The sequence below is a fragment of the Gymnoscopelus braueri genome (assembly GCF_963280865.1).
Source record: "Gymnoscopelus braueri genome assembly, chromosome: 22".
Classification (NCBI taxonomy): domain Eukaryota; kingdom Metazoa; phylum Chordata; class Actinopteri; order Myctophiformes; family Myctophidae; genus Gymnoscopelus; species Gymnoscopelus braueri.
Window position 1 is genome coordinate 12,752,148 of NC_137624.1, and position 27,542 is coordinate 12,779,689.

Sequence of the window (27,542 nt, forward strand, 5' to 3'; positions counted from 1 at the left end):
CTTCTTCTCAGAAACTGCTTGGGTGATGTCAAAGTTTCGTTTTAGCGCCCCACGTGGCCCACATGTATAAAAATAGAATTGGGTCAAAAACGGTCCGGACCGTTTTCGGCACTTCTCGTTTGGACCCTCAAAAACGGTCCGGACCGTTTTTGGCATTCAATGTGTTAAGACCTGAGGCAATTCTTAAAAATGTTTTCCAACAGTTTTTTTTTTCTTTTTTCCTTTTTCCAAGATTTCTCAAAAATAGCAGATCTACAAGCTCATAGCGCGGCACTCGGTGCCGCGCTATGAGCTTGTATATCTGCTATTTTTGAATAGCCGAAGAAATCTAAAGTGACACATATGCGTTCCAGGTCTCAATGGGTTAGGGACACAAACTGATCGTGGCTCTTGTTGATGGACCAAAGATCATAATCTGGCAAATATACCACGGTTGTTCCTACCTGCCGCCTGGAGGTCGGTGGGCTACGGTAGGACGAGGGCTGTGTCCCTGAGAAAGGGGGCAGGGACAGGGGTGGGAGCAGCGGCTGTCGTGGAGTGGAGAAGGGGGTTGAGGAGGAGCTTCCTGTTGATGAGAAGACAGAAACATTCAGAAGTACTGTACGTTTAGCCATGCTAAAATTCAAAATCAAATTCACACCGACATGCTCAAACATCCATTCTTCCTCGGTTCTATGTTTACAACCATCGTAGCAACATGGGGAAATCATGTTACATTTTTGTTGTTCCTCTTTTTTTTTATATCCTCCCGGACATTTTTCAAAATAAAAATTGAACCTTTTTCCAAATGAGAAAGTGAGCATTATTTTCTTCCGATCTCAGCGAGCCAGGGCTCACTTGAGGGCCATGAGGGTATTCCAAGTGGTGCCCCCAAATAATTGGCAAAACACAAAGATTTTAATGATATTAATTAAATTAATTAACATTAATTAAAAAGATAATGGTATTTTCTTCCCTAAAAAAATTAATAAATCTTTGTGAAACCAATAAATAGGAACTTAAAAGTATACTACAGTAGTTCCATTTGATCTAAGCCAGCACACAATCGAATGATTGATCATTAAAATAAACGCGCTCTGAAAATGCACACGGCCCACCCATACAACCACCTAAAACAGTGGTCAGATGGGTGGGACGCGAACACTTTCGAGATTTTTAAGTGGGCCCTGACCCAGAAAGGTTTGGCCATTGTTCTGAAGGTCATTTTAACCAAAAGGTTTGGCCTTATTAACACATTTTATCTTCAAATGTAAAGCAATGTCATAATCAGTCATAACTTAGCAAACATGAAAAGGACTGGTATTGTTTTTTTATGGGGGTTTTCATTACATTGTACTCAAATGACTATGTGATATCACTATAGATCAGGGATTCTCAAACTTTTTTATATCACAACCTCATATTATGAGGGAATTGTTTTGGCGACCCCATTCTAGCCTAGAACCACTGGAGTTTCTTGATCCAGCTCTCGATTTTATCTTTGGTCACCGACCGTGGCGTTTTTCTCTATCACGGTAGCTGTTGGTAACTGGTCTGGTTGTCTGTCTGTGAGATGATCTCCCCGCTTGGTAATGTTACATCGCAATCTAAATTTAACTCAGCGAAGGTACAGATGGAACCAAATGGACCCGTGGTCCATGTATTTGTCCCACCCGCTCATATTGAACATAAGTCCTAACTAAATTGTTTATGAACAGCTAAAATCAGTTTGTGTGCCACTGTGCCTCAGCCTCTGCAAGGGCTTGTGTGTGTTGTCTTGTGCTGCTACTTGTTCTCGGTTGGAGCTTGGAGGAGGAGCTGAGTGTGTGTATGAGGAGTGGCCGTCCTCTTCATGTTGGTCGCGACAACCGCACTTTTCTCTTTGATAATAAAAAAAAAATTTAGTTGCCAAAGCGTCACCCCAACGGCACCTTCATACGAACCCACTTTGGCCTATAGTTTGAGAACCGCTGTTATAAGTGTTAGTGTAAAAACGCTTGCATCTAACCAGGCAAATGCACATCCTGTTTTGACTGCACAAAGGGTTATTCACTGCGTGTTGATTCCCATCACAAGACTGGATATTTAAGATTAACTATCATCTCCTTGTGCGTCTTGAGTGAGATCTGAAGATTTAAAAAATGTCAACCTCTAAAGCTACACTCAACTGCAGTCGTATATCTTCCGACAACAATTTGTCTAGTAGTCATGAAGAATAAGTTATACAGTACACCTGGGAAGCACTATGGCCTTTTATTTGATATACTGTATGTCCTGTTGTGTCCTCACCATAGCTACTGTGGAAGTCTGTGTAGGGGCTGGATGTGCAGTCCTGGGGCCGGAGCTGGAGGTGGGAGTAAAAGTTCTCAGGCATGGCAGCATAGCCCTCTTCACACGAGGCCTCCTTGGGATCTAGAGACACTTTGGCACATTCGATAACGATGTCGTGGATTTCAAACTTTTTCCACCTGCATTAGGAGACAGGCCCACCACTCAATGTCATACAGAATGCCACTTTGCTAAATGAAAGCCTTGTCTCTTCATTTGAAAGGGTTAGTGTGGTTATGGAATTACCTGGTGGGGTCAAGCTCATTATCCTTGGTTCCTGTCACCAATTCTGGATGTATACGAACATGTTCAAGCATCGGCTATGTATGGGGAGTAGAGAGAGAGCGTTTATGTTAACCATTCTAAGTGAACAGTAAAGGCTAATTTTACAGTTCCTCACTTAAGTAATTTCAACTGGAAAGAAAAGTGACGTTTGACTCTTTTCTGTTGAAAATGCATGACTTTGTGCAATTAAAAGGGGCGTGAAACTAAGTATAAATTAGCCTTCATCCCCAACAAGAATGGTGGAAAAATGATTTCACCCCCACCTTCACAACTTCCTCAAATGTCTCCATGTTTTCCTTCATGCTGTAGTGGGAGCGCAGGTAGGACACAAAGTTGCAGGGGTACATGCCATATAGGCGGTGGAAAAGAGAGTAGACACTGGCGTGCAGATGTATCAGGTACACTTCTGAAACATGCCCTGGGGGATGTGAGAAACATCAAAGAGAAAATATGTTTGACCTCCAACTATTTAAAGGGATCTTGCATGACAAACTGCATATATAACATACTCTACCATGTATATTGACCAAAATACGTGTTATTCACTGACAAAGTTCCAGACAGCAGCTTTAATGACTGTTAAATCGACTTACCTGCTCTGTGTAAGTTTGCTTGAAGTAAGTCTTTATTGGTTCCCTTTTCTATTTCATAGTTTTTTACTTCAACACCACCCTGGGAGTTCACTTTCTGATACCTTTCTACTATCCCCACTCTATTGCACAGTTTACTTACGTTACAGAAAATGTGACAATATTTTGCGACATAGTATACCGACGTGCAATAAACTGTTAAGTCATTAACACCCAGATCCAAAATGAAGTGAAATGTTTAGCATGTGACTCAGGGACACTTCATACCGGGATTCTTCAAGTTCCAGGATGCCAGGCGGCCGAAGATGTCAAAAAACTCCCACAGGTGTTGCTTTCCAGCCTGGGGTATCATCGGGAGTAGAGTGATCAGCACCAACAGTCCGGTGATCAGGACCACTACATCTGTGTCGGTCTGACAGCAATGGAACAGGAAAGCCATCAGTGGAGATATAAGACTCGGCAAGACACTGATGACAATAATGCTAAAAATAACCACATTATAATGCATTATAAATGCGATTATAATGCATTATAGACCCAACCTATCATGACTAGGTCATACCTTGAGGCATTTGAGCAGCGACAGCAGAAGAGGGTAGCGGGCGATCTTGTGGATCCAGGACGGCTGCTTTCGGATTACATGGCCCAGCAGCGTGAGGGTGGGCAGCCGGCAGGACTGTTTTGCCATACACTCGTTCATCCTGTCTAGAAGGTGCTATGGATCAATAAAGGAAAGAGAGGGATACATTTATATATTGACATTTTTTATTTAGATGATGCTTCAGATACAAGTGCAGCTATAGATTAAGGTTGTAGCAATGTACAATGCCCGCATAACGTAGGTATTAAAGGAATAGAGTTTATTTTAAAACTACAGTCCCCAAGTCATTTGAGAAATATTACAATGAACAGAATTTTCAACAGCAGACCATTTTGAGGCCGTTTCAAAAAGCAGACAATTACTTTGCTGGTTGCAGCTTTTCAAATTGGTCAGCGTCAACCATGTTATTTCAACCATGTTGTTATTGTCAATTCATAATCGTAGAACCACCTTCTCTCCAGGCTATGGGATACGTGGGCACAACACTATGGAGTGTAACTAGCCAATCAATGCGCAAGCATCCAGTGTATGCACCGCTTCCAGCACAAACCGGCTCCACACTCACATTGCAACTTGATAATCCATGCATGAAAGTAAGGAATATTTTTCGGCGAAGCTTTTAGTTGCATCAACATTATTATGGTTAGTGTTAGTCTCAGTGAAGTTTATAAAGATTGCTATGTCTGTCTCTTCCACACAGTTCTGCACACAGAGACATGTACACAGTCACAGGTGAGAAACACCATTCAGTTAAAGCTCACTTTTGATTAACACCAACATACTAAATATGTCAACATACCCTATGACACTCATGCACAAGGAGAAAGAGAGAGAGAGATGCAGTTTGACATTACTGAATTACAGCAAGTATTATTATTGGGGCATGCCTCCTGGCAGAGATTTGCTCTCAACCGAACATAGAAGTTATTGTCTATGTTCCGCCATCAACGGTAGCGGTGCATGCAAATGACGTCATCCTCTCTAATGTTGCTGGATTACAGACACAACACCCCAGCACATTCAATGTGCAGTAGTCATTGGCGATTTTAACATCATTAAAGAAACACTGAGAAACTTCACTCAGTATGTGACTTGTAAAACAAGAGAGATTAAAGGGGAATACCACTCATTTTCAACATTGAACTATGTTCAATGTTCCGCCCCCTCAGCCAAAAGTACACCCTGCGTATGTCACTGTCACTGATCACATGACCTCAATCAATTATCCAGTTCTAGGCAACATAGAAGGGTGGGGGACGTTTTTCTTATTTCCACACAACAGCTCTAAGGTGTATTAAAGACATAGTTCAATGTTGAAAATTAGTGGCATTCCCCTTAAGACCCTGTACCTGCTGTAAACCAATGTTAAGAATGCAGCCCGCCACCTCCAGGACTGTTCAGCAGTAGTCTGAGCTGGTAGAGAATGAACTGAGAGAAGGCTATTGGACAACTGACTGGGATTTATTTGAGAGGATCCATGGTGAGGACATTAACTCATTCACTGCCACTGACGTAATTGACGTAATTTCTCCCGTTTACCAATCCTGCCACTGACGTAAAAAACGTAATTTTTTTTTTTTGAAAAATATATATATATATTTTTTTTTTTTTTTTTGTTTTTGTTTCAAATTTGACCCAAAGACCAAGGAGATATGATTGTTTAAAGATCTAGACTCCCATCCACTTCCTTGTTAACTTAAAACTTAAAAAAATCTGTATCTCGGCTCCTGAGTACTTTTTTTTTTCGATGAAAAATCTCTGGCAGTGGGCAAACGCGGCCAGCAATAATTGTGGCAGTGAATGAGTTAAAAGACTCTCCCATGGACTGTATCAGGTTCTGTGAGGGGAGCATCTTTCCCAACAAAAAGATACACTGTGTGCTTCCCCAACAACAAACCCTGGATCAATGGAGACACGAAAGCTGTGCTGAACAGGAAGAAGAGGGCGTTCATGGCAAGGGACTGAAGAAGGAGCTGAGGGTGGCCAAGAATGGTTACAAAAAGAGAAATGTGGGTGGGCGATTGGGGGTTTTAGAAAGATAACTGACTACAAGCCGTTTGGCACCAAGGGAACCTTGGAACGTGCAAGTAAGCTGAATCTGTTTTTCAATCAAGTCGGCCACCCAAACCCCATGAGCTCAGCCTGGGCACTTACCAGTGGCCACATCCACACCTTTCCTCCCCCCGGCCCCTACTCCAAGAGGCAACAGCATGACTGGATGTGGACAGTGTCAGATGTGCTGGTGAGAAACATCGGCTCTACCCAAGGAATTATGCTGTCACCTTTCATGTTCACCCTCTACAACTTCGACTTCCGCTTCAACTCGAGTAAGTGCCACCAACAGAAGTTCTTAGATGACTCCTCTACTGTCAGCTGCATCATGGATGACAACGAGGAGGAGTACAGAGCTTCGTAGGGTGGGGTGGCATCAACCAACTCAAAGACCAAGGAGTTGGTGGTGGACTACTGGCAGAGCACCAAAATGCCCCAAACTCCCATCACCAACCGAGGGGAGGAGGTGGCGGTGGTGGTGGACACCAAGAGTACAAGTTTCTGGAGAGTATTGTATATGAACAACAACAAACTGGACTGACAACACAGAGGCTCTCTACAGGACGGGACAAAGCAAGCTGTTCTCCATGAGGCGGCTCAGGGACTTTAACATGCGCAACAGGCTGCTGCAGATGTTCTGCCAGTCTGTAGCAGCCAGAATCCCCTTCCTTGTGTTGTCATGCTGGCAATCTGAACAAGTTGGTGAGAAAGTCTAGTTCTGTAATTGCAGTTGAACTGGACCATCCGGTGGTGGTTGCAGAGAGGAGGAGGAGGAAGGGCAAAGCTATCGTATGGAATCCCTCCCATACCTTTTCTGATGAGGTAGTGAGGATGAGGAGCGCATTCCGCCACAGACTCATGCTTCAATACAAAGTGACTTGTCCAGTCCCACATTAACCCAGCTTGATCCCAAACAAGGACTAAGCTCTACACTATCTATTCACTCAATAAAAAAATTGACTGACTCCTGCACCTGGTCTCTGGAATACTTGCACATACAAGAATGTACATTGACAAACACTGATATATGTTGGGCCAGGACTATCTATTTTTATTTTTCTACAGCTATTTTAGATTTTTATTTTTTTTACTTTTCTACAATGACATGCCCAAATACCCAAAATAGGGATCAATCACTAATCGATTATTTGATTAAATTAACGATTATTTTAAACGATTAAATCGATTCGTTTGATTAACTGTTGCACCCCTAGACATACTGTATATGTTTTAAGAATAAATGTTGATAGCTCATATATTCATTCAGAGACCCATCGCAGATATTTACTGCCAGAATCTAAGGTTATCCATCTCATTTATCTTGGATTGTTTTTGTGTTTAGTTTCAGTGATAGCTGTGTGTGTCTGAGCGCAATGTACAGTTGCTCAGTTGCTGCTCTAGAGGGAGGAGATGTGAGTGACCAATAGTGCATTCATTGGTCTGGTAAACCACGAGGAAGATACACCAAATAGGATGAAATGCATGAAATAAATTATGTGGGCCTACATTCATGCGGCTGGGAAGGGTCATGTGCACACAGGGAGGTCCGGGGCTGTGTCTGCTCATGTAACACTCTGAAACGCCCACTTTGGCATTAAAAGGAGGGGGGCAATAAGGAGGTCTCAGGGATTAACCCATTAACTCATTGAGTGCCCAAAATTATTTATTATTATCTATTTCTGGCCATTACGATTTTAATTTTTTTTATTTTTTCAAAGTAAAAAAAAAGTGCTTAGGAAGCGAGATACAGCCTTTTTCAGTTAAAGGGATACTTCACTTTCACATAAAATAAACATTAAAAATATATATAAAAAAAAAATGAAAGAAGTTATGGCAAAATAAAGGCCCCCTCACACATTAGTAGGACACTCTAATGCGTGAGGGGGCCATGAATTACTTTTTTCATTTATTTTTAATATATCTTTTAAATGTTTCCCCCCGCCGAAAGTGAAGTATCCCTTTAAAGTTAAACAAGGAGTGGATGGAGCTGCAAATCTTCAGATAATGATATCTTGGGCTCAAAATATATATATATATATATATATATATATATATATATATATATATATATATATATATATATATATATATATATATATATTTTTTTTTTTTTTTTTTAAACACGTGAAACACGTTAACTCATTCACTGCCAGAACTTTTTTTTTTTGCGTTTGCCCACTGCCAGAGATCTTTAATTAAAAAAAAAAAGTACTCAGGAGCCGAGATACAAAATGTTTAAGTTTTAAGTTAACAAGGAAGTGGATGGGAGTCTAGATCTTCAACAAATCATATCTCCTTGGTCTTTGGGTTAAAAAACAAATAAATAAATAAGAAAAAAAAAAAAAAGAAAAAAAAGATTATTTTTTTTTTTGAAAAAATTAAAAGTCGTTTTAGTCGTTCTTGGCAGAGGGGGCTTAAAGGACAAAAGTAGTTTTAGTCGTTCTAGGCAGTGAATGAGTTAATGGCACGTTGCACCATAGCTCTAAAACACGTGAAACACGTTAATGGCACTCAATGAGTTAAGATCTGTGGCCGATTCCAACAATGTCTTCTAGATCCTTAACAGTTTTCTGAAAACGTATGTTGCTATATCAGTGGTGCTCAAACTTTTTCATCTGAAGGACCCCCAAAATTATATGCATTTGGCCACGGACCCCCATCTCAAAATATCTTGTTCCAGGGACCCCCAGAAGCAAAGATTTGAGTTAAAATTTGAGTTACAATTTTTCAAAAATAGCAGATCTACAAGCTCATAGTGCGGCGCGTAGTGACACGCAATGAGCTTGTATATCCGCTATTTTTGAATAGCCAAAGTACAAAATAATGATGAAAATGATTGTGATGCTATATTAACTACCGTACTTTTGCTGGGGACCCCACTTTGAGAACCAATGTGCTAAAATATATAGCTCAAATCTAAAATGACACAGATGCTTTCCCGGATTGAATGGGTTAAAGAAAAAATATAAAACTGAGAAGTTTTGTCAGGCCAAGTCCCAATCAGTGATTTGTAAAACAGCGAAAAAGGAGCCACACACACACACACACACACACACACACACACACACACACACACACACACACACACACACACACACACACACACACACACACACACACACACACACACACACACACACACACTCTAGCATTGTTTCCTAAACAATTATCACAATATATAAAATGAGGATGTTTCGGTTATAATTATTCTAAACCTTTTGTTCCTGTTGTTCTACCAGAAATCATAGATTGAGGCAATAAACATTGCTTTTATGAAATATTGGAGACCATTAGGGTTTTATAGAAGATGCAACATGTCAACATGTATTCTATTGCTAGTTTGATCAATTAAAATACTCTTTCATCTTAAAATAAGGATGTGACATTAGGGATGTGTCGAATTTATACTTGGTTGTGAGCTGTGTTCAGTGCGTTGCACACTGAAAATAGCAAATCTACAAGCTCGCAACATATGAGACATTTTCTGTGTGGAACATCAGCATGCAACAATGCATAAATCATCCTTTAGAGAAAGCCAAGATTTAGCCTAGAAGAACACACACTGGCCTCCATGGAATCCAAACGACGTTGTGGAAACTGAGAACTTTAATACACAAGGTCTCACCTTATCATGTGGCTCTCTGATGGAACTGAGGATATGCATGGCCTGGGCCGAGTTTGTTTCCAAGAAGTAGTCCACCAGGCCATTCAGCAGCATGGACCCTCGTTCTGCAGAAGAGAAGAACATGAAGAGCAATTTATGCTTTGGGCGTCAAGTGTCGCACACCACGTCATACTACGTGTCTCACAACATTCTGAGTTTTGAGCATTCATAGTATACAGTCTACAACTTGCTGACGGCTTACTTCGTCTTCCCAACCAATCAAAGTTGCAACATTTTATGAAGTCATACTTATGGCACCATTCATTTTTCCGTAAGGTACGCGACACCATCTGCCGATGACACGGTGACATATCGTTCGACACTTGTCGCACAAAGCATAAAATGGCCTTTACACTAGAGTTAGCCTACAGCTAATCACATATGAATCCCCTTACGTTCTTCCATTACTCTGACAAAGCTTAATGGAATAAAAAACAATTTAAAGTCCCTAAGTGTTGTATCCTCAAACAATGAAATTATTTAATTAGACATTAGATTAGTTACTGTCCTTTAAAGGGGAGTCTATCGTAAGCTTTTGTCAGAGGTTGACAATATCGAAGTGCGTTTAGCTTGTTAGTGTTTAGCTTAGTGTTTAGTACTAAATCATTACATCAGTTTTTGCATTCTTGGGAGTCCTGTGATATGGAAGCCACTACATTAATCTCCTACTACTACTACTACTACTACTACTAAATATATTCAAATTATGTTTTTCAGGCCAACATTCTTTGGGAGGACTTTAAAAATAGTTATAATGAAACATACATGAATACTTTTAGAAGTATTCATGTAAGTCTCTCCTCCTCTTCTGCCTAACAAAACTGTATATTAAACCAATTATTACCCAATATAATTACATTGTATTCACTACAATCACCATGGACTGGAGTTGAATTTTGTTAAAGGCAGGCCTGTTAATATATCGCAATTAATATGGTATGTGAGTTGTGGTCCAGCTGCAGCATGAGCTGCTCCAGGCAACACAAGCAGCAGCCGGAGCCCGGGCAGCAGAGCTGACAGGCAGGGTGGAGAAATGGAGACCGCAGTTCTCATCACTGGCAGCTGGTCTATAAAGGATTGGTGCATTTTAGGATGCCATACAGTTGCTCAATCTTGATTACAACGAGTAACTACCACCACACCTTTTAGTTTAAAATGTTGTTCTCAATATTCACTAAGTTCCATAGAGTTATAGTGAAGTCTGTTTCAGTGAATTGCGCGACCGCCCCACCTTTGTTTTTTTTTCATTTTCAGCAGAAAAAGGACTCTAGACAGCGTATTGTATCCAGAAAAGGGCGGTTAGTGTGGTGTGAATAACCATAAACAAGTGGTAAATAAACATTGGCACATACAGTACATACAACATGCTCGACTCCTCAAAAAGCACCGCATGGATCACAAAATCATAATGGCGTTGCAGGTGAACTGTCTTACCAGTGCTGAGGTGCTCATTGATAACGCCTCTGATCTCTTCTAGTTGACGGAGGTCAGAGGTTTCCAGAAGCGGGAGGAGGTCTGCCACATTGGGCTGCTCCCTGGCCATGGTGGCAGTACTGGGGGTCTCTCACACAGCACTTCCCTCCCTGCCCGCCTGGAGGGCTCCCAGGGCCACCCGCCTTTACAGTCTCCAGGCACCGCTGCATAAAACCCCGGGACACATTCACAGAATAGGCCAAGTCAAGCGTTAATACAATAAAACTTAAATATTAGTTCATAACCTTATCCAAAAACATCAGTCCGGTTCAGTTAATTCAGTCATTGTTCCCCTCATTGTTAGGGATTTTGCTCATGTCCAGAACAAATGCAACCAACAGTCAAACTTTTCCCATTGATGTACTGTACCTACTAGAAATGTACTGAGTGGACCATGGTGACCCTAATTCCTAGGTATGTACAGGACCAGAAACCTTATGAAGTGCTTCTGCCTCACAAGCCCAAGACATACAGTGAATATCTAACTCTAACCCCATTTACTCCACCCATATCAAATCGGTCAGTATAAGACATGCATCGTTCCATGCAAACATGACATTTATGCTCTGTTGTCTTTTTACTTGACATAGGACAAGAAAAGATAACCAACCAAACCTAAATATTATTTTATACAGCATGCTCATTAGGCTTTTAACACCAAGTTCAAAGAGATAAGATGATAAAAAGCACCAGACCAGGCACACAAGAAGCGCAACTATTTCTTAGAAATGTTTTATGACCTCAAAGTTGCCATGGTGCTGGCTTGAATCTAAACTTTGCTTGCATACAAGTCTACCATCTGAATTCTGAGGGGGGAGGAAATACATCTTCTAAAAGAATGAATCTACAGTAGGACAGGTTTAACAAGGCTTAATAGGTCATAATACGTTACTCTATGCAGGTTTTCTGAGATACCACTTGGACTAGACAGTGACTCAGCTCACCAAAGTAACAGGAAGCCAAAATTACATTCCAAATGTTCAGCTGAAACACAAGCATAAATAATCCTAATAGACTGGTAAGAATATGGGACTCAACAACATATTGCTCAACAATAGTAAGTAACAAATCAGTGGACGAGAGCTCACCAGTGTTCTAGACTTAATTTAAAATCCCTGACAAACAGGTTAATGAAGACAAAACAGGCATGATCATAATAGATTCTGTACCGTACAGAATCATGTTCACTGACACTGAGAGATAAAGCCTGTAATGTTTTGCACCAGTGTATCATTTCAGTGGAGCAGATGCATAAACTCAATGAGGCTCTCATATTTACATACTAAAATATCTAGTGTAGACTATCTTTTCTGGACAGTAAGCAACACATTAAGAAATGATTGACTTGCGCGTGTGTGTGTGTGTGTGTGTGTGTGTGTGTGTGTGTGTGTGTGTGTGTGTGTGTCATGACGAATCAGAACAAGAAGGCGCTAATGCCTTCAGATAGCCTTGGTTCACAGAAAGCCACATCTCGATTGTCTTCCAGGTTATCAATTAACTGCCCTGTCATGGGGCTGATAGTTGGGGACATGTACTGTAAGTGGATTTAGGCCAATGTGAATGTTGTCTAGCTTTGAGCGTCTTGCGGGGACACATGGTCAGTCAGTCCAGTGACACAAACAGGATCCACCCTGCGTGTGACCTCAAGCAGCCACTCCTGGCAGCTCTGGAACGCTCAGGGGGACACAAAGAACCTTTATGCTGCCGAAGCACTTCCATGTAAACACTGGAAATTACATTTGGCTGTGTACAAGCTGTTACGCACAGCCTCCTTTCTCATGCATTCAGATTATGAAAACAGCCAGCTCAATCATTTAAAAAGCATTATAATATATATATATATTATATATATGCCTATTTTTTTTTACAACTTAAGTGCAACATTCTGAAAGTGGTAGTAAAAATATAGATATTTTGAATTTTAGGCTGAATGTGTCATGTTGACAAGGCAGTCCATTTCATAATGTAGGTGAGGGTCACTGAGGTCATAATTATGAAGTCAATGCACACCATTACTGATCCTGCTGCAAAATGTCAAGCCCCATGCATATTTGATAGAATTATTATAGGTTCAATAATGATGATAATAATGATAAAAAGCCGTGGGGGTCGATTCTCTCAGAGTCGAATTAATCATCGGAATTTTACAGTGAGCAGCAGAGTGCAGACAGGTGCAAGAGCTGCATGGAGACGCACACAGGAGAAGGTGAAACGACAAGCAAAATGACTCATGGCGATCAAAATAACATGTGCATATATAAACATCATGTGCAATTAGTGGAGCGCACGGGTAGCACTTTGCAGCTCCAAGCATCTTATGGGATACAGGACAGGTGGGCACTATAGGGACATCTGGGCACCTCGAAGAAAAATTGGCTATTTTGTCCAAAATGTTAAAAAAAATGTATATCTGAAATATAGTCTTATGTAATGTAAAGTATACATGATGTGAACATGCACGGACGGTACATGCACGGATGGTACATCATTATCTGTCTGTCTGTCTTGTCTTAATTTTATCCTTCAACTTCTTGTTTATGCCCCAAAATGACTAATGTACAGGTTTTGTAGCAATTGTAGAAATATTAGACATTAATTGTCGAATGTTTAAGCAGTTTTAATCATGTATACTTTAGACAATTTTTCTAATATATATATATATATATATATATATATATATATATATATATATATATATATACACATACACATACACATTTTGGACTAAATAGCCAATTTTACATCGAGGTGCCCAGATGTCCCTAGTGCCCACCTATCCTGTTCCCATAAAAAAAAACTACAGCAGTGTTCAGCAGTATGAATGGACCACTGACTGCTGGCTTGGTAAACAACCCTGAGAGAACAATGGGCAGGGTTCGCTTTATACTTTATCCGATTATCTTTGCTGGCATTATTGTTGCGTTATACTCCTATAGTTCAACATCCATGCCGTTATGACCCCGTGGCTGAAGGACAATAAATAAACGACTAACATGTTAGAAATCAGAGTCAGTCTGATGATATCAACTGTCTTTTCCCTAAAAAACAAGTCAGTCTCAGTGTTGCCAGAGTTTGTGAGAGAAATAAGCAACCGGGTCTAGGAAAACAAGCGCAAAAAAAACCTATACAGTATCATGCATCCACTATTTGATGACGCGATGCGACGCATTGTGAGATTGTAGAGCTGCTATTTTCAAAAACTCTAGATATAAAATGTGGAACATTTGTAGATTTTTTGAAACATTCTAACACCACAAATGCTCCCTGTGGCACAAAACATTTTCATGAGAATGTTTGAGAACCACTGGTATAAATAATAATTACAAAATGTGGATACAAACCTAAAGGCAAGTACACTTTAGAAACAAGTCCCAAAAAAACTGCTGCCCACAATTAACGACCAATTATTACAAGCTACTGTACAGAAAAACAAGCCCAAAGTCGCTTGTAATAAGCGGACATGGCAACACTGGTCAGTCTCATCGTCGTTGACAGCTAACGTTAGCTGGAACAAGGAGTAGTAGAAGAGAAAAATCATTCATTTGACACCCGTGACTGCTCTGCAGCGATGCACACCATCATACATGCATTAATACTTACGTTATATCAAATTAAAGACGATAAGTGGCAGATAAATGGAGCTGTTTACCTGTTAGAGCAACCGCACTCCACAGGGCGCCGCCATCTTGAACACCTCACAGCTCCATCCCACCGAGATGCTCCTCCGCCGTCTACCGTCTGACTGCACGCAAAGTAGTCCCGCAAGCAGTGTTGCCATGTCCTTTCATTATAAGCGACTTTGGGTTTGTTTTTTTGTAAAGCTGCTTGTAAATATTGGTTTGGTTGCGTTTTTTGGGGCTTGTGTAGTTACTTATTTGGGTTTAAATGTTGTTGAAACCAGTGGTTCTCAAACATTTTAATGTCAAGGAACCCCAAATTAATATGTATTTGTGGACCCAACCTTCTGAAAATATTTTGGGCCAGAAAATGAAATGCGCGCGCAGGCCCCAGCACATGTCATACAGTAACCACTTCAGCCCTACATTTCGGCCATTTGAAAATAGATGGTTTACAAGCTCACATTGCATTGTAGCCCCTTTCGGAAACATGTATACCTTTTTTGTATTTGGGAAGGCTCCCAAATAAAAAAAAAGGTATAGGCCTACATGTTTCCGAAAGGGGCTAAATGCGTCGCGATGCAATGCATTGTGAGCTAGTAGATCGGCTATTTTCAAAAGATTTTAATACAATTTATGTACAGTAGGCCTAAAATTAATTTATTTGAAAACTTGTGAAATGGGACATTCTGCATAATGAGTAGCCTACTTTCTACTTTTGGTACTTTAAGTACATTTTGATACCAATACTTTCTGTACTTTTACTCAAGTAAATTTTGACTTTTACTTGTAACAGAGTATTTCTACATTGCAGTATTGATACTTTTACTTAAAACAATCAATGGGGAGCAGGAAATGGAAGGTGGACACACCTCTAATTTAAGTAGTTAATATGGGAGGTTATGAATACGGTAGAATTATCATGTTTAATCATGTGATCAAACTAAGTCCAGGTAAGAATAAGGGTGTCCCCTGCATAATGCTTAGGCTACACTACACACTAATATCCACATTAGTATACAATTTAAAGGAACATTTTATAATGAAGACTGTTTCTCTCCTGCAAATGATTGTGAATGTTTATGCTATTGTTTTTAACTTAATAAAAATTGTGGGTATGGGGTAAGACCAAGGGCCCACCATCCACCTTTGAAATTGTGTCTATATAGGAAGTGACAGTTCATATTAATGGCCTGTAGTTTCGCTGTTTTACCCCTGCTGGTGTCAGAAGAAGAAATAACTCTCAATGCAAGTGGGTGTTTTTTTTTAAATACCTTACAGCAAGCCCAAATATTAAAAAGTGTCCCATCAACTATTCATGTTATTAGTCAAAAATCCCAGCCGTCAGTGACAGTGTCATAATGTAGTGGTGCCTGTGCTCCACTTGTTGCCATTAGCAAACAGACAACACACACACGCTTGCTGCCGTCGCTGCTGGAAGCCAGGTGGAAGAAAATGTTGACTCCAGCAATTATATCGTTCGGTTTTAAAGATTACGAGCTGGAAGACAACCATACAAGAATCGCAGTATGCAAGGCATGCGAGAATCACTGATGGAATTGCAACTACTTTGAACTTCAATCAACATTGAAGAAGGTGCACAAAGACAGTCGATATCAGTGACCTAAGCTAATTCTACAAGAAACTACTACAAGAGAAAGTTATAGAGAGTTCAATGTGAGTGAGTTATGTTGTCATGGTTAATAGTGCTACAGCCATCTGATTATCTTTGGTTTTGTTTTGGAACAGTGAATCAGAGCATCAGTATTAATGTTTAATTGTACTAGAGGTTCGGGCCTCACACCTACGTTGCACCGCCAATCCGACTGATTTGCCCATATATGGAGATCTCTGTATATGTCAGTCCTTGTCCCCTCCATGCCCATATATGGAGATATCTGTATCTGTCAGTCCTTGATACTTTTATGCCCATATATGGAGATCTCTGTATATGTCAGTCCATGTCCCCTTTATGCCCATATATAGAGATCCCTGATGTCAGCAGTATATGCCCAAATATGTGAATTCCCCCTTTTGTGCCCATATATGGAGCTGACTGATTTGTTTACCCTGATGCCATGACAACACATTGAGGTTAGACAACAGAATGCCTACTGTATGACATTGATTGGTGGTTGGCATAGCAACGGTTTGGGTTGTGTGTGATGTCAGACCAGAGTTCTGGACAGCCTATTTAAGGTGTTGCAGAGACGGAGAGAGACTGAAAGGGCACTGAGAGACACATTGAAAGAGATTCCAAACAAGAAGAACAAACACCACCACCACGATGGACCTGAGAGAACCCGCCCCTCAGGAGCTGGAGTCTGCGTTCCAGGCGCTCAACGTGGACACCAATCCCTTCGTCCCCAATGAGACATGGCAACAGATATGGGCAGAGTCAAATGAGGCTATGCCAAGAGACGGGTCCGGTGGCGACAGGGGTCCAGGGATGATGGAGACGATGGAGAGGATGGAGTATGAAGAAGTGCCTATAATACCCAAAGTGGTGACCACCCCTCCCGACGCTCCCAGGAAGGAGCACGTCAATGTCGTGTTCATCGGACACGTAGATGCTGGCAAGTCCACTATCGGCGGACATATCATGTATCTAACAGGAATGGTGGATGAGAGGACCTTGGAGAAGTATCAGAGGGAGGCCAAGGAGAAGAACAGGGAATCCTGGTATTTGTCATGGGCTCTTGACATTAACCAAGAGGAGAGAGATAAAGGAAAGACTGTGGAGGTGGGCCGGGCATACTTTGAGACAGAGAAAAAGCACTTTAACATCTTGGATGCTCCAGGTCACAAAAGTTATGTGCCCAACATGATAGGAGAAGCATCACAAGCCGATGTGGCTGTGCTGGTGATCTCAGCCAGGAAAGGTGAATTTGAGACTGGCTTTGAGAAGGGGGGACAGACACAGGAGCATGCCATCCTGGCCAAAACGGTTGGGGTGAAGCACCTCATTGTCCTGATCAACAAAATGGACGACCCTACAGTCAACTGGAGCCATGAAAGGTATGAGGAATGTAAGGAGAAGTTGTTGCCATTTTTAAGAAAAAAGGTGGGCTTCAACCCCAAGAAAGACATTTACTTCATCCCCTGCTCTGGTCTGACTGGAGCTAACCTCAAGGAACCAGCTGAACTGTGCACTTGGTATACAGGATTACCACTCATTCCATACTTGGACAGTATGGCAGATTTCAATAGATCAAATGACGGCCCGGTTAGATTACCCATTTTAGACAAATACAAGGATATGGGCACTGTAGTTCTGGGGAAGCTGGAGTCTGGTTCCATCTGTAAAGCACAGCAGCTCATTATGATGCCCAACAGCAAGCATGTTGTGGAGGTGCTGAGCCTCCACCACATGCCACAAGATGAGGAGACAGAGCAGGCCACCCCGGGTGAGAACCTCAGGCTCCGACTGAGGGGTATTGAGGAAAGCGAGATCTTACCCGGCTTCATCCTGTGTAATCCTGAGAATCTTTGCCATGCAGGGCGCACCTTTGATGCCCGCATTGAAATCCTTGAACACAAGTCCATCATCTGCCCTGGTTACAATGCGGTTCTTTACATCCACACCTGTGTTGAAGACGTGCAGATCACCAACTTAATTTGTCTAGTGGACAAGAAGTCAGGTGAGAAGAGCAAAACGCGGCCACGGTTTGTCAAACAGGACCAGGAGTGCATCGTTCGTCTGCGAGCAGCACGAATCATCTGCCTTGAGACCTTCAAAGACTTCCCCCAGATGGGGCGGTTCACTCTGCGGGACGAAGGAAAGACCATTGCCAGAGGTAAAGTACTGAAGCTCGTTCCTGAGAGGGACTGAAGAGGGCAGTCACACGGGAGTCCCAGTGAGAAAAGGGGGCTTGGGGCGGAGGCTTCATTGGTACCACGGCAATAACTTGTCAACAGCGACGGCAGCTCCTTTCACTCGGCCTGGCAAAGACCAGCTTAAAAACACTTCTGTGAAAAATGAAACTTGTTTTTAAGCAATAAAATACTGTGTAATTCATCTTGTTTGACTGTGAGTCATTAAATGGTTCTTAAGGTGTACACTTTGAATAAAGTCTCTGCCACAGACTTCATTCACACTTGTATGAGTCTGATGCTTTCTCATATTGAGATCAAAAAATGTCTCTCTCAATTTTCAGGTCGGCCCCCTCTTCCGCCATATTCTAGTCTACTCTAAAAGTGGGCTATATTTCCTTTTTTATGCTTTCAGCAATGTAAATGACAGATGGCATTAGTTATCTCTAAACAGATGTGGACCGGGAGTTGCTAGAACTTTTTTCATGGCATGGCACTGAGGGGTGATTTGGGAAAGAACAAGACTAATAACGGCGTGGCTTTAATGTGCATCTCACACATCATGTCGATGATGCCATATTGACATCATAATGAAGCTCTAACATTATTGACTTCCAAATACGGAGTTATTTTCCTCTGTAAGGATCTTTCTAAGGATTTTGGTAGTCTTTCAGGAAAAACCTCTGGTAGCCCTGTTGTCATTGCAACCAATAGACCGTATTTGTCTACTGTATATGGAAGCAATCTGGGAACCCATCGTCAAATAAAAAGGAAAAACAGCGCCCCCCAGCCCCTTGAGAGATTAATATGGAAGTACCGCTCAACAAGTTGCCAGAAAATGTATTTATAAATTCTAAAATACATAAATAAATACTTTTCCAGTGCCTATGTCATTTTGGTGACCCTCGTGAATAACAATATTGTTTAATAGTGTTCAGAGAAGTTGTCAAAAACACATTTAAGTGGAATGGGTATTGTGAAAAATATACCAGTAAAACAGTATATCAAAAATAACTTGTTTTTATATTTCCTTGGCCTACTGCCAGCGTGCACAAGTAATTTGTCAATGCAATCTTGCACATTAATTAAGTCATACATTTATTCAGACCACGGTAAAACTTTTTTTTTCACCAGATTTTGCCTGTGATATGAACACATCTGACCAGTATTAAGTGATCTGAAACTGTGAGATAAAACAGCCTTCTGCGGAGTGTATTTTATTGGAACTCAGTTTCATATAGGCTAGCTATAGAGAAACCCTTTCACTAGTCTGTTAATAGTGCACATTATTGTCATATGATTAGACCAGAATACCACTGCTGTGAACCTATTGCTTTTACATATAGTATATTATCATTTGATCAGTAAGTAGCTACAATCCTACAGAATGTTTCCTTCTTTTGACTGTTGTTCACATTTGGTGGAGAGTATAGTAGATGTGCTGGTCACTTCTCAAGTAAAATAAACAAAATGCGTCTAGGCTATTTCATACTTGTTAATCAGTTATATGTTCTTTCTATATTTATACAGCCAAAGGGCAATTTATACAGCATACAACTATACACAATGACATAAACATTAAATTTTAAATAAAACAAAATGAACAGAATGGTTCCATTCTGAAAATCAATACAATAAACGGCACACTGCAAAACATTATTCGGCTCATGAATGGTTTTTAACAATAAATGTTACAGTAGCACTCCATTTTTATACAAAATTGCAATCTCATGTTTTTCACAGGACACAGTGTGTGTATGCAATCAAACGCACTGTCCCTCTGCCCTCTTGTGGCTAAAACCTTAGTGCTTGTGTCAGTAAGAATATGTTTTACCTACAGTAGTTTGTTTTCAGATATAAACAAGATTGATAGCGATGACTTGGAATATGGTACAGGTTTCTTTCTGATTAACACATATGTTTTATAATGAAGAAGCACTGTAGAACATAATCAGGAATATGTTATTCTAATGTAAACAATTACGATAAAGATTATTATAAACTTAAAGTGCCCAATTAAAAGCAGAACACAGACTGTGAGTCTAGACCGAGGCGAGTCTACGCCATCTTGAGGGTTAGGACATTTAATTTAATCATTTGCATTTGCATTTGCATTTGCATTTGCGGTCTCTAGGAGCCAATGAGAGATTATGTGAAACAAATCATGCCACCATGCAGCAGTGGTGGAAAAAGTACTCTACAAGCCCACAACGCACTGTGAGCTTGTAGATCGGCTATTTTCAAATGGCCAAGGTATAAAATAGGGCTAAAGTGTTAATGTATGTTTTATAATAATTTATATCTGCAAAGTAACAAGTAATTAAAGTTTTCATATAATTGTAGTGGAGTAAACGTATAATATTTGCCTCTGAGATAGAAGTAGAAGTAAAAGTACTGAAAATTGGAAATATTCCAGTAAAGAAAAAATACCTCAAAATTGTACTTAAGTACATACAGTACTTGAGTAAATGTACTTAGTTACTTTCCACCACTGCCAAGCAGGTAAGCAAATGTTATTTCCTACTTTTGCATCACATTACACAAGTGGTCATGCCTTGTATGTCAAAATGACAGTGTAATTCAAAGTAGACTAATTGTTAGTGGAACACATGGAACGATTGACGTTGAGCCTTAAGATAACTTCTACTAATCACAGGGATTGATTTATTCCTAAATTGGTGACAATATGAAACCTTTCTACTCTTGTCAGATAATCAGTTCAGGACAATAAAGGATCATACATACATTGTTTTCTCATCTGTTGTTTTTAAATGTGAGGAATCTAAAGGAGGACTTTCTAGGTCGACAAATTGAAAAGAAAATGCACATCTTGCTATAAATGTTATTATTCACTGAGAATAAAAGAATGCCTGATTATTATTTTTTTGACAGACAGAAACTTGGCAGTCACATCATGACATTCAATGCATGCAATGTGTGTATCTGTACGCATGTGTGCTCTACAGAATGCAATTATGGACAGGTTTCAAATGTGAATAGCCAGGCATGGCTTTCTAGGTCCAATTGCTGGACCTTGGAAAGCTTGCACTGTTAAACATAATTATAATTTTTTTAGCCTAGAGCACTGGTTCTAAAACTTTTCCATGTCAAGGACCCCTAATACGTATTTGGCCGTGGACCGCCATCTGAAAATATCAGAGATCCCCATTAAAATTGTGCCTCAACATGAGAGGATAGAGAAATCGATCAGGTTAGACTGAATAGCCATATACAAAACTCAAATGCCTCCTCCGTCCTCAAGATGTCATTCTGTATTATTGGGTACGATATCTCTATTATGCTTAGAAATTGGGTGCTCAAATGCTCACATGCTCAAACGTTTATAATGAGGTTGCAATTCATGAAAAAGAAAAGTGGAATATAGAAGGAGAGTAGGCTACGTTTTGTCAAGTGTCTTTTGGATACCATTTCCGAGACAGCGAGCGTAGTTTCCATCCTATAGCCCAAGGAGGTGGTCTGCTGCATGCACTGTCCAATAACAAAACAGATGGTCATTCAACACTTCCGCTGAGGAATCATGAAAACCGCTCAAGTCTACTTGGTGCACTTGCTGATCCTTGCTCCAAGCAGCTTGGGGAGCCTCCTCTCTCCTTGCTCTCGGCTCCTCCAAAAGCAAATTAACTCTGGGACTCGAATGATTTCCGTCCAATTCCGGGTCATGCTGGAAGACGGAGTGCAGAGATGAAGTTATTGGAATTTGGTTTAGGTCTTAGGATGTCAGCCATGCCCAAATATGGAGTTCCATGTCAGTCTTTCCCAAGTATGGAGGTGCCCAAATGGATCATACCATATCATCATCATTGCATTACTGTTTACGTCATGTTAAGCCACATCATCATTGCCTCTATAATAGCCTTGCCGATTGTTGCTACAGATGGCATAGTCGCGCGCTTTTTTGGCACTAAAGGAAGTGTTGAAGCAGTGGTCATTCATTTAACTGAATGACCGTTTTGAGTTTGAAGCAAGTATTGGAGCCTTGATTGAATCCCCAGCCAGGCAGGATTACAGGACGTAGAAGCTGCAGGTTATCATATTATTATATTTATTCAGACATGAAGAGTGTATTTGTTACTGTTGGGACGACATGTTTTGATGAACTCATTCGCAGTATCACGTCTTGTGATGCAGTCCAAGCCTTGAAGATTCGTGGTTGTGAACGTTTGGTTCTTCAAGTTGGACGAGGCTCATTTCTTCCGACCCCTGAGACTTGCCCCGATGTCAAACTAGAGGCATTCCGATTCAAAGACTCCATAGCTGATGACATGAAGTGGGCTGATCTGGTCATCAGCCATGCTGGGGCTGGTAGCTGCATTGAAGCCCTCGGTGCAGGAAAGCCCCTGCTAGTGGTTGTGAATGACGGACTGATGGACAATCACCAGATAGAGTTAGCCCGACAACTATACAAAGACTCCCACTTGTTCTACTGCACCTGCAGCACCCTCACAGCGACCCTGAAAACCATGGACCTGTCTGTTCTGTTGCCTTTCCTACCTGGACAGCCCAAGAACTTTGGCAAGTTCTTAGACAGTGTCCTTGGTCTTCTTTAAGTTAAGAGAAGTCAGAAAAGACGGGGTGCCGTGATTTTCAGTGATCCCCCCCCCCTAAAACATAATCATCAGGTATTATGGTTATACTAGGAGGAAGATTTTCTTCAAAAAAGTGTACAGAAATTGTTAAAATTATGTTTTTATGTGGACACGCCTCCAGTTCATTAAGTATACCTGGTTCTCACCTTAGCACCACCCACCTGTCCTAGTCCATCCTCCTCCTCATGCCCACACCTGTTGTGTTATGATAATGAGGGGGAGGGTATATTTTTACTATGTCACTAAAGGGCTGTTTTTCTATTGGCATGTTTGACCCTCAAGGTTTCAGCCTCCAGGTAGAAACTCAAAATAGTCAGAGAAGACATAAAACACCATAAAAACACCACCAGGGGGCTTAATGAAGTTCTATCAACCTCATAGACACATGAAAAACAGAACCGTAACGCTGTACTACTGTATGTAACTTTCCTGTTCTACGGGATTTGAACCCGGGTCTACTGCGCAAGTGCATGCAGGCAGGCACAAAATGTCTCATTAGAGGATCAGGGGGACCGAATGCAGTCGCCTCAACTGTATAAGTTATATTGTGCCACAGTACCACTGTTACTAAATGTCATTGTCAACATTTTATTATTTATGATAAATCAATTTGCGCTGAAGTCGGGGATCTCCATATATGGGCATGTGACGTCAAACACAATAGAAACCATTGCCTAACAACACCGATTTCTGCTTGGCCACCAGCTAATAACGTGGCGTTTCAGTGAGGTTATTGTTTGGACACGTTGCAAATGTGTAGTCCATATGTAGGAATATTTGCACGCCTGCCACAGACAAGACATGCTTGACCGCCACAACTTGAACTTCAGTCGTGTGTTTGTAAATATATGTATTCCTACTGTAACATAAGACAAGAGTGAGATACTGTGGTACTGTCCATTTACGTATATAAGATGAGTATAACCAGTGATGAAGTGAACTTTTTGGTGTACAGATATCTCCAAGAATCAGGTTTCTCCCATTCAGTGTTCACCTTTGGCAATGAGAGCCACGTCAGCCAGTCCAACATCAGTGGAACACGAGTGCCCCCTGCTGCCCTCATCACCATCCTGCAGAAAGGCCTCCAGTATGTGGAGGCAGAGATCAGCATTAACGAGGATGGATCAGTGTTTGATGGCCAGCCAACTGAGTCACTGTCCCTCATTGACGCGGTGATGCCAGATGTGGTGCAGACGCGGCAGCAGGCATGTTCCATGGCTTCATCGGTCTCCGGCATCCAGTCCAACCCACCAAAGAATGGAGAGGCCACTGTCAACGAGGAAGAGAACGCCACTCTCAACACGCATGACCACAGTGAGTCCATGGAAGTGGATGTGGACATAGAGATACCTGCTAGTAAGGTCACAGTGCTCAGAGGTCACGAGTCTGAGGTGTTCATCTGCGCCTGGAACCCTATCAGTGACCTGCTAGCCTCAGGCTCAGGGGACTCCACAGCGAGGATCTGGAACCTAAATGGGAATAGCAACTCGAGCTCCACCCAGCTGGTGCTGCGCCACTGCATTCAAGAAGGCAGCCAGGATGTCCCCAGCAACAAATATATCACCTCACTGGACTGGAATAGCGATGGGACTCTCTTAGCAACAGGGTCGTATGATGGATTTGCCAAAATATGGACAAAAGATGGGAACCTGTCAAGTACCTTGGGGCAGCACAAAGGGCCCATATTTGCACTTAAGTGGAACAAGAAGGGGAACTCTATTCTCAGTGCTGGTGCAGATAAGATGACAATCATTTGGGATGTGCTCACGGGAGAGGCCAAGCAGCAGTTCCCCTTTCATTCAGCCCCAGCACTGGACGTGGACTGGAAGAACAATAGTACCTTTGCCTCCTGCAGCACAGACATGTGCATCCATGTATGTCGGCTGGGCCGCGACCGACCCCTGAAGACTTTCCTGGGACACACAAGTGAGGTCAATGCTATTAAGTGGGACCCATCAGGGATGCTACTTGCCTCCTGCTCAGATGACATGACCTTAAAGATTTGGAGTATGAGGCAGGACTCAAGTGTCCTCGACCTCCATGCGCACAGTAAAGAGATCTACACTATTACGTGGAGCCCCACTGGCCCTGCAACCAACAACCCCAACTCCAACACTATGCTTGCTAGCGCCTCTTTTGACTCAACCGTTCGCCTTTGGGACATAGAGCGGGGAGTGTGTATCCACACATTGACCCAACACCAGGAACCTGTCTACAGTGTGGCCTTCAGTCCTGATGGCAAACACCTGGCCAGTGGCTCCTTTGACAAGAGTGTCCACATCTGGAACACTGCGACTGGAAAGTTGGTGCGCAGCTACAGGGGAACCAGTGGGATTTTCGAGGTGTGCTGGAACAGCACAGGGGACAAAGTCGGTGCTAGTGCTTCAGACGGCTCTGTATGTGTTCTCGATCTCAGAAAATAGCACCCTGATTGAACCCATGACCATAGATAGATAGATAGCTTTGATTGTCATTCAACAATACATCAAATGCATAATTGAAAGACATTTCGTTCCACTGGCTTACAGAATTCTAAAACTCATTGTGGAAGATGACCCTGAGAGGTCACAGGACAATCCTCATGATGGCAGCAGCGGAACCAAAACCAGCTAGTGTAGATGGTTCGAGTGTCGAAGAACTTCAGCGTTTATGTGTGTGGTCTAACATGCTCCTTTTTGAGGACATTAATCAAGATTGGCTCAGTATATAATATCCACAGGACTGGACCAGCCAGGTTGTCATAGCGGGCTTTTAAAACAGCTATTTTTGAAAATGTCTTAAATGTTTTTGACTTTTTCATTTGGAAAATGTCAAAATTTCAATATAGCAATGCATTGATATTAAAAAGAAAATGTAGGCTACTTTGTAATTTGAATTTAAAAGCATGTACTGTAGAATATTTAATATGATGACGTGGCCAGAGAAAGGGCTGAGCTTGGCACAGACACTTCCTACAACCAATCGGCCCTATGATCAAGATACTGGTGGTACCGACGCAGTAAGCAGACCTCGGCATTAGGGACCTGATCAGGAATCAAGAGGGGCTTTATTTGTCACTTATACAAATACAAGCAGTGAAATGTTGATGGGACCTGTTCTGCAGAACAGTAACATAACAATACAATACAACACAACACAACAACAAAGGTAATAGTAATAAAAAGTAAGAATTAAAAGAAAATAATAATAATAATGATAATAATAATAATAATAATGATAATAATACTGGATGTCTTTTAGCAGTGTCATAAAAAGCAGAGGCATAAAATGTCCTGTATATTTCTATCTTTAGCAGCGGTGTCAAACATGCATAGAAGGCACACATTATATTAATACGTACATCAGAAAGAAGAGTCACTACAGAAGAGTACAGAAGAGGGTTCTTTTGTTGTCACGTTTGAGTTTTTTGACCATGTCATGTCCTCTCATACTGTATATGTCCTGCAGGGACGGGAGAGAGCTCCCTGTGGTGCGTTCAGCCGACCTCACCACCTTCCACAGTAGTCGTAGTAGGTCCTGGGAAGAGCTCTGTCCATACCTTATAGTCATGCCACCTGACAGGATGCTCTGAGTTGTAGCAGAGTACACAGTGACACCTTGAATTTCTTCAGCTCAACAGCCTCGCTTTCTTTGCCACAGGCTGTGTGTGCATGCTCCCAACTCAGATCAGGCCTGCCACCTTCTCCAGATAGGCCCTCCGCTCATCTTTATTTGTGATAGGGCCCACCACCACGGGGGGTTGTAAATCATACTCAACATTGTCAAGCTGGGGGGGAAAAAATCCTGTACAAGCACACCCTCCAGTTCATAGAGGAAGCACTGCAGAACAAGAAAGGACCTTACATATAAACATGACATACTTTACCCACTTAAACCCTATACTTTGTTGACTGGAGTCCCCCTGGGGTCTATACTGGGTCCACTCCTCACATGTTGTGAGCTTGTAGATCTGCTATTGTTGCCGAATGTTGGCCTCTGAATTGGGACGCTAGGGTCATGTGGGTACAAGATTCCTGAAGTGAGGGTGGGGGGTAGGGTATGTCCTTTTCATCCCAATCATTTGAAAACATAACTGCCTCTCCTTGTTGCATCTTTTTTTCACATTTAAAGGAAATGCCACAAATCTTTGTCTTCCAGCCGCTATATTGTCCAGGCACACTGGTGGTCAGTGACTACTAAATCATGGTATATCTAGGAAAACATTTAAAAGATCAAAATCGCTATCCCAGATCATGCAGTCTCACAGTGCACATAATGTTCTATATACAGGGGCACTTAAAGCTCAGTTGGGATTTTTAAGATGAAGAAAGGTACATAATTAGGCTTTTATTTTCCACTTAATTAATCCTATTTGATCTTAACCACTGTGTGATGACAGTGGTGTGAACCTCATTCATACATTTATTTGCATTCACTCTTTAAAAATGCTCAAAAATTAAACAATTTGTTTTCACAATCTTTTGACTAAAAGAATACATTTATATTTTTACAGGAGCAATATACTTTCTGATAAGTGATCTGTGCTCAGATGTC

General features: G+C 41.4%; 4 protein-coding genes across 6 annotated transcripts in view; 3 read left to right on the plus strand and 1 right to left on the minus strand.

Moving 5' to 3' along the window:
* The window catches only part of tsc1b (TSC complex subunit 1b), a 40,780-nt gene extending 26,096 nt beyond the window's left edge, over nt 1-14,684 (minus strand). For all 3 annotated transcript variants that reach the window (XM_080419960.1, XM_080419959.1, XM_080419958.1), the window contains exons 1-9: nt 14,622-14,684; nt 10,934-11,136; nt 9,461-9,564; nt 3,745-3,897; nt 3,450-3,594; nt 2,856-3,010; nt 2,554-2,627; nt 2,269-2,447; nt 444-565 (exon numbers count right to left, since the gene is read on the minus strand). In XM_080419960.1, coding sequence (XP_080276086.1) covers nt 444-565; nt 2,269-2,447; nt 2,554-2,627; nt 2,856-3,010; nt 3,450-3,594; nt 3,745-3,897; nt 9,461-9,564; nt 10,934-11,042 — 1,041 coding nt within the window. In that variant the 5' untranslated portion in view covers nt 11,043-11,136; nt 14,622-14,684. The remainder of the gene's footprint in view (nt 1-443; nt 566-2,268; nt 2,448-2,553; nt 2,628-2,855; nt 3,011-3,449; nt 3,595-3,744; nt 3,898-9,460; nt 9,565-10,933; nt 11,137-14,621) is intronic.
* Nucleotides 14,685-16,876: 2,192 nt separating this feature from the next.
* Nucleotides 16,877-18,421, plus strand: LOC308078853 (eukaryotic peptide chain release factor GTP-binding subunit ERF3A-like; the record flags this gene model as incomplete). The annotated part of the gene is made up of 1 exon (XM_080420197.1): nt 16,877-18,421. The coding sequence occupies one exon, from the start codon at nt 16,877-16,879 to the stop codon at nt 18,419-18,421; it is 1,545 nt and encodes a 514-aa protein (XP_080276323.1).
* A 4,054-nt stretch (nt 18,422-22,475) lies between these two features.
* LOC308078854 (UDP-N-acetylglucosamine transferase subunit ALG13-like) lies at nt 22,476-22,970 on the plus strand (the record flags this gene model as incomplete). The annotated part of the gene is made up of 1 exon (XM_080420198.1): nt 22,476-22,970. One exon carries the CDS (start codon nt 22,476-22,478, stop codon nt 22,968-22,970), a length of 495 nt encoding a protein of 164 aa, XP_080276324.1.
* A 953-nt stretch (nt 22,971-23,923) lies between these two features.
* LOC308078693 (F-box-like/WD repeat-containing protein TBL1X) lies at nt 23,924-25,432 on the plus strand (the record flags this gene model as incomplete). Its single annotated transcript, XM_080419980.1, has 1 exon — nt 23,924-25,432. One exon carries the CDS (start codon nt 23,924-23,926, stop codon nt 25,430-25,432), a length of 1,509 nt encoding a protein of 502 aa, XP_080276106.1.
* Nucleotides 25,433-27,542: the final 2,110 nt, after the last annotated feature.